A 7752-nucleotide genomic window follows, 5' to 3' on the forward strand; every position below is an offset into this window, starting at 1 on the left:
ACTTACCTAGCTTCCCAGTGTGGTCATCTGTAAACATGTAGAGTAGATGGAAGACAGTGAGAACATCATTAACATGAACACTAGAAGATGTAGTCTCTCTCTGGGACTCCTTGTCTCATATCAATGTTCCAATATCAGAAGGAGCATCTTCAATGAGCTCAAAATAACCTTCTTAAAATGTTTTCGTACTTGAAGTCGGTAAATTAAAGAAAATGTTACTTTTGTGGTTCTAATAATGTTATCAAAGTGATGATCTGAAGACAGTACTTACTATTCTGCTCCCAGAGGTTAACTGTAAATATGTAGAGTAGATGGAAGACAGTGAGAACATCATTAACATGAACACTAGAAGATGTAGTCTCTCTCTGGGAATCCTTGGTCAGGATTCAATCCAATGTGCAGTATACCGCAGGGCTCTTCACAGCTGACAAAATACTTTTTAAAGGCATTTTCCACTGGCATTCGCGGAGATCGCATTCATGGTAAACACTGCACATGTCGACTCAAGCGTAAAATACTTTTAAAGGTCTGTTATAGTGTGCTGTGTTATAATGCGCCCTGCAATGAATCCCGGACCTTGTCTCATAACACTGTTCCAACATCAGGAACACCTGGGGCCAATCAGAAGTTGGCCATTGCCAATAACAAAAGGTGATCCCTGCCACTGTTGTTTTGGTAAAAAGCTGAGGGAGGGGCTGAAGAAATAATATCACTCTCAAATTCATAGACAGAGATATGGATGCAAGGACTGACCATCCATGATACTGTATCAACATTATAGTTTTATACATGTTTTGAGGCCACATAGTGTTTGTTTACATTTACAAGCATTGAGATAAAACAAGGTTATATTTTGAGTTCTGATGGGGTAGAACAGTTAAACTAAGCTCTTTAATCATTAATAAGTTATATTCTTCAAGAATCAAGGGGTAGAAAATTAATTTATAACAAAAAAATGGATGATGCAACTACCGATTCCACTTTGTGCTCAACAAAAACGTAACATAGTTTAAATAAATCTAGCAAAGTGACGATCTGAAGACACGACTTACCTCTCTCCTTCTTGAGGTCATCTGTAAATATGTAGAGTAGATGGAAGACAGTGAGAACATCATTAACATGAACACTAGAAGATGTAGTCTCTCTCTGGGACTCCTCGTCTCATATCAATGTTCCAACATCAGATAAAAGTCAGGGAACATTAATATGAACAACATGATGTGTTTTCTACTTCACTAGAAGTTACATCTATGGAAGAGACATTGGTTTCTATAATGTTATCAATGTGGTGATTTAAAGACACAACTCACCTCTCTCCTTCTTGATGACATCTGTAAACATGTAGAGTAGATGGTAGACAGTGAGAACATCATTAACATGAACACTAGAAGATGTGGTCTCTCTCTGGGACTCCTTGTCTCATATCACTTTTCTAACGTCACAAATCCTAATTAAGTTCCATGAGCCCAGCATACCTCTGTGAGACAACTTCTACAATAAATATATTCTACCCTAACACCACTTCTAAATTTAATTCATTAAATGTGACTGGTCCATCAGTGATCCAGGTGTATCAGAGACTACCTCTCTCTAGTCTAGTGGTCCTCTACAGTCTCAACACATCCTGTTCTAGAACATCAACATTAATGTGACTGGTCCATCAGTGATCCAGGTGTATCAGAGACTACCTCTCTCTAGTCTAGTGGTCCTCTACAGCCTCAACACATCCTGTTCTAGAACATCAACATTAATGTGACTGGTCCATCAGTGATCCAGGTGTATCAGAGACTACCTCTCTCTAGTCTAGTGGTCCTCTACAGCCTCAACACATCCTGTTCTAGAACATCAACATTAATGTGACTGGTCCATCAGTGATCCAGGTGTATCAGAGACTACCTCTCTCTAGTCTAGTGGTCCTCTACAGTCTCAACACATCCTGTTCTAGAACATAATGTGTGTTTTCTACTGCACTAGAAGTTCCATCTATAGAAGAGACATTGGTTTACATGTTAGCAAAGTGAAGATCTGAAGACACTACTTACCCCCCTCCTTTGTTTGGTCATCTGTAAACATGTAGAGTAGATGGAAGACAGTGAGAACATCATTAACATGTTAATTAGAAGCTGTAGTCTGCATATTGAATCTTTACAGTCATGTGTGTAATCTGGGTTATGGACAATAAAACCACTACTTACCCCGCTGCAGTTTGAGTTGATCTATTATCACACCTGCAGATTGAAATCAGTCATCAGTGTTAACATGTTAATCACCTGCAGATTAAAATCAGTCATCAGTGTTAACATGTTAATCACCTGCAGATTAAAATCAGTCATCAGTGTTAACATGTTAATCACCTGCAGATTAAAATCAGTCATCAGTGTTAACATGTTAATCACCTGCAGATTAAAATCAGTCATCAGTGTTAACATGTTAATCACCTGCAGGTTAAAATCAGTCATCAGTGTTAACATGTTAATCACCTGCAGATTAAAATCAGTCATCAGTGTCAACATGTTAATCACCTGCAGGTTAAAATCAGTCATCAGTGTTAACATGTTAATCACCTGCAGATTAAAATCAGTCATCAGTGTTAACATGTTAATCACCTGCAGGTTAAAATCAGTCATCAGTGTTAACATGTTAATCACCTGCAGGTTAAAATCAGTCATCAGTGTTAACATGTTAATCACCTGCAGGTGTAGTATATTATCATGTATCCATAGAATACAACCACTGTGAATGTGTTGAGGTTGAAAAAAACAATGCAGACATTTCATTCCAACAATTCAATGTTCATATCATCTCTCCATTACCTTTCTTATTATGTATGCAGTAGATAGCCAGAGCTAACCCAATCACAGTGACGGCTCCCAGACAGCATAGCACAATGAAGGCCATTCTCAATGGGGTTGCGTAATCAAATAACTCACCTAAAACACACACATCATTACACATCAACAACAGGGTTTGGTACTAATACTACCACACATCATTACACATCAACAACAGGGTTTGGTACTAATACTACCACACATCATTACACATCAACAACAGGGTTTGGTACTAATACTACCACACACATCAACAACAGGGTTTGGTACTAATACTACCACACATCATTACACATCAACAACAGGGTTTGGTACTAATACTACCACACATCATTACACATCAACAACAGGGTTTGGTACTAATACTACCACACATCATTACACATCAACAACAGGGTTTGGTACTAATACTACCACACATCATTACACATCAACAACAGGGTTTGGTACTAATACTACCACACATCATTACACATCAACAACAGGGTTTGGTACTAATACTACCACACATCATTACACATCAACAACAGGGTTTGGTACTAATACTACCACACATCATTACACATCAACAACAGGGTTTGGTACTAATACTACCACACATCATTACACATCAACAACAGGGTTTGGTACTAATACTACCACACACATCATTACACATCAACAACAGGGTTTGGTACTAATACTACCACACATCATTACACATCAACAGGGTTTGGTACTAATACTACCACACACATCATTACACATCAACAACAGGGTTTGGTACTAATACTACCACACACATCAACAACAGGGTTTGGTACTAATACTACCACACACATCATTACACATCAACAACAGGGTTTGGTACTAATACTACCACACATCATTACACATCAACAACAGGGTTTGGTACTAATACTACCACACATCATTACACATCAACAACAGGGTTTGGTACTAATACTACCACACACATCATTACACATCAACAACAGGGTTTGGTACTAATACTACCACACACATCAACAACAGGGTTTGGTACTAATACTACCACACACATCATTACACATCAACAAAAGGGTTTGGTACTAATACTACCACACATCAACAAAAGGGTTTGGTACTAATACTACCACACACATCATTACACATCAACAACAGGGTTTGGTACTAATACTACCACACATCATTATACATCAACAACAGGGTTTGGTACTAATACTACCACACACATCATTACACATCAACAACAGGGTTTGGTACTAATACTACCACACACATCATTACACATCAACAACAGGGTTTGGTACTAATACTACCACACATCATTACACATCAACAACAGGGTTTGGTACTAATACTACCACACATCAACAACAGGGTTTGGTACTAATACTACCACACACATCATTACACATCAACAACAGGGTTTGGTACTAATACTACCACACATCATTACACATCAACAACAGGGTTTGGTACTAATACTACCACACATCATTACACATCAACAACAGGGTTTGGTACTAATACTACCACACATCATTAGACATCAACAACAGGGTTTGGTACTAATACTACCACACACATCATTACACATCAACAACAGGGTTTGGTACTAATACTACCACACATCATTAGACATCAACAACAGGGTTTGGTATTAATACTACCACACATCATTATACATCAACAACAGGGTTTGGTACTAATACTACCACACACATCATTACACATCAACAACAGGGTTTGGTACTAATACTACCACACATCATTACATATCAACAACAGGGTTTGGTACTAATACTACCACACATCATTACACATCAACAACAGGGTTTGGTACTAATACTACCACACATCATTACACATCAACAGCAGGGTCTGGTACTAATACTACCACACACATCATTACACATCAACAACAGGGTTTGGTATTAATACTACCACACACATCATTACATATCAACAACAGGGTTTGGTACTAATACTACCACACATCATTACACATCAACAACAGGGTTTGGTACTAATACTACCACACACATCATTACACATCAACAACAGGGTTTGGTACTAATACTACCACACATCAACAACAGGGTTTGGTACTAATACTACCACACATCATTACACATCAACAACAGGGTTTGGTACTAATACTACCACACATCATTACACATCAACAACAGGGTTTGGTACTAATACTACCACACATCATTACACATCAACAACAGGGTTTGGTACTAATACTACCACACACACCATTACACATCAACAACAGGGTTTGGTACTAATACTACCACACACATCATTACACATCAACAACAGGGTTTGGTACTAATACTACCACACATCAACAACAGGGTTTGGTACTAATACTACCACACACATCAACAACAGGGTTTGGTACTAATACTACCACACATCATTACACATCAACAACAGGGTTTGGTACTAATACTACCACACACATCATTACACATCAACAACAGGGTTTGGTACTAATACTACCACACATCATTACACATCAACAACAGGGTTTGGTACTAATACTACCACACAGCAGTTGAGTGTGCCATAATAAACACTATCCTTTTGTATTGTTGTCTCAAAGCCTTTGGATAAAACATATACTGGATATTAACACATCAATATCTCCAGTGTTTCATGTCTAAATAATATTATGTTGTTACTCACTAGGGAGGTGAATCTCTGTCTCCATCTTCTCATTGATCCGGCTCTGTTGGACTCTGCAGGTAAAGCGGTTGGTGTCAGTCTCCTGGACAATGACATGTTGTTTGACTGTGTAGAATCCCTTTAAGTTTCTGTGTGTCTCAGGAGGACCAGCAGAGAGATTGACTCCTTTACTGTCCAGCCACACCAGCTCAGGCTCAGGGTGCCAGCCTTCTGATTCACACAGCAGACCCATCCCTCCTTCTCTGTGTCCCTCAATGGACACCACTGGCTTGGATCCTACAGCTACAGACACACAGATAGACTGGATGTTAACTGGTGACAGGCTGTGAACAAATAGACACATACTGTATTCAGTAATATGAAGGAAAGAGGTGATGTCATTGTAATGTAGTTAGATTATTACAATAACATGAAAATAAACCTCACCTTCAACGAGGACTTGAATAGTGAAATCATCATACCAGCTCTTTGACTGAATTAAGCATCTGTAACGTCCCTCATCAGTGCCTTGTACCCTGGTCAGTTTCAAAGAGGTGTTGCCCCTCCACAGTTCCTCTTTAAACAGTGATGTTCTTCCTCTATAGAAGAGAATCTGATCATCTCGTATGATTCTGTGGTTTTGGTAACGATAGACACGACCGTCTTTGGAGTCCAGGTTCAGCCAGTCCACTGTCATGTCCTCAGCACTGATGTTGGGTTTGAGGTAACAGGGCAGAATGATGTCATCACCAGCCACAGCAACAATGGGATCAGTTGGACCAAGAACCTCAAACCTCTCTGAAGAGAAAAGGCGGATTAACAGTTTCAATAGTTTTAAAGTGGTTTCCTCTCTCATCTGCACTGATCTGAAATACACTGTAGTATATATAGTAGTACTAGACACTGTAGTATATACAGTAGTACTAGACACTGTAGTATATATAGTAGTACTATACACTGTAGTATATATAGTAGTACTATACACTGTAGTATATATAGTAGTACTATACACTGTAGTATATATAGTAGTACTAGACACTGTAGTATATATAGTAGTACTATAGGGTGGATGCCTACAGAAGAGTTGGATTCACCATTAGTTTAGTTTTTACATCAGTGCAGATGAAGGAAAGGAGACTAGGAGAGGAAATCACCTTAGGCCATGCACCCTAAAGGGATCTCCACAGTTTACACAATGGAGCCACCGGACAATAGTAGTAGAACTATGTTATAGAAGCAAAAGGACCTCCGTCGGCTCCATTTGATTAGACTGTGTAGAACCCTTAAGACCACAATAGTGACTAAAGACACAATGAGATAATATTTAATCACACACACAGAGGTATTGAAGGCAGTGAGATATTAAATGTGTCTTCTACTGTACCAGAGCCTGCTGTGTGTAGGAGATGTAGAAGAGTCACACACAGACAGTCTAGTTGAGTCACCTTCATTCCTGAAGACAATTACATTCATCATAAAGAGAAAGACTAACATAACTTGAAACCAGGAAAGCAATACTGTAGCATTAATTCTACAATAACAATGGATAACATAGTATAACACATTTCAAAAGACAACTAGCTGATCCATTTACCTGGTTGAATCGGTCCTATTGAGGCACTGCAGTCTGATAAATGTACTAGTGTTCTGTGATCAAACTATTGTGATGTGATCAAACTACCTTCTTGTTCTTTCTATTCCTTGGAACAAGAACCTGTTCAACTGCATCGCTGCACACACCTGTTGCATAGTGAGCTCAGAATCAGATAACATGAGAGTGAACTGTGGGGGTGAAATTTGGTTGTAGTTTCCGAGCCTGGCTGATGTCGGGACCATGTGACACAGCGAGAGAAGCGGTGCCCCACTGGTCTGGGAACCCTGTCGTAATAATTCAATATTCTAGTTGTCTCAGAGAGTCGAAGCATTGATTAGTTCTTTCAACAACAAAAATAAATTCCCCTTTGGGGTTGTGATTGGTGTTGGGTGAAGTAGCCCATAGACGCTGATCTTGGGTCAGTTTTTTATTTCCCCCACTAATGGTTAAGGTTGCAATACAGGGAGAGGAAGCTGATCCTAGATCTGTAGATAGACTAACCCCACCCTGGAGCATTTGGATTTGAAAACAAACAGTTGTAAAAGCAAGGGGGCGGCGCTCGGGGGCTGTGTGTGGCTGTGTGTGCGTGGGTTTTTGAATGAGAGAGACACAGAGGAGATCCAACCTGTAAAAGCACAGCTCCCTTCATTATGGACACGTCATGCT

At 39.3% G+C, this 7752-nt stretch overlaps 1 protein-coding gene across 1 annotated transcript; it reads right to left on the reverse strand.

The window, feature by feature from the left end:
• Positions 1-895: 895 nt before the first annotated feature.
• On the reverse strand, positions 896-7434 carry LOC120017774 (butyrophilin subfamily 2 member A1-like). Its single transcript, XM_038960750.1, has 9 exons — positions 7087-7434; positions 6877-6945; positions 5940-6290; positions 5514-5795; positions 2814-2930; positions 2196-2228; positions 2043-2063; positions 1311-1331; positions 896-1073 (listed from the first exon to the last, which is right to left on the reverse strand). The coding sequence occupies exons 2-9, from the start codon at positions 6941-6943 to the stop codon at positions 943-945; spliced, it is 1023 nt and encodes a 340-aa protein (XP_038816678.1). The 5' UTR covers positions 6944-6945; positions 7087-7434; the 3' UTR covers positions 896-942.
• Between the last annotated feature and the right edge of the window lie 318 nt (positions 7435-7752).

The sequence above is a fragment of the Salvelinus namaycush genome, chromosome 22 (assembly GCF_016432855.1).
Source record: "Salvelinus namaycush isolate Seneca chromosome 22, SaNama_1.0, whole genome shotgun sequence".
Lineage (NCBI taxonomy): Eukaryota > Metazoa > Chordata > Actinopteri > Salmoniformes > Salmonidae > Salvelinus > Salvelinus namaycush.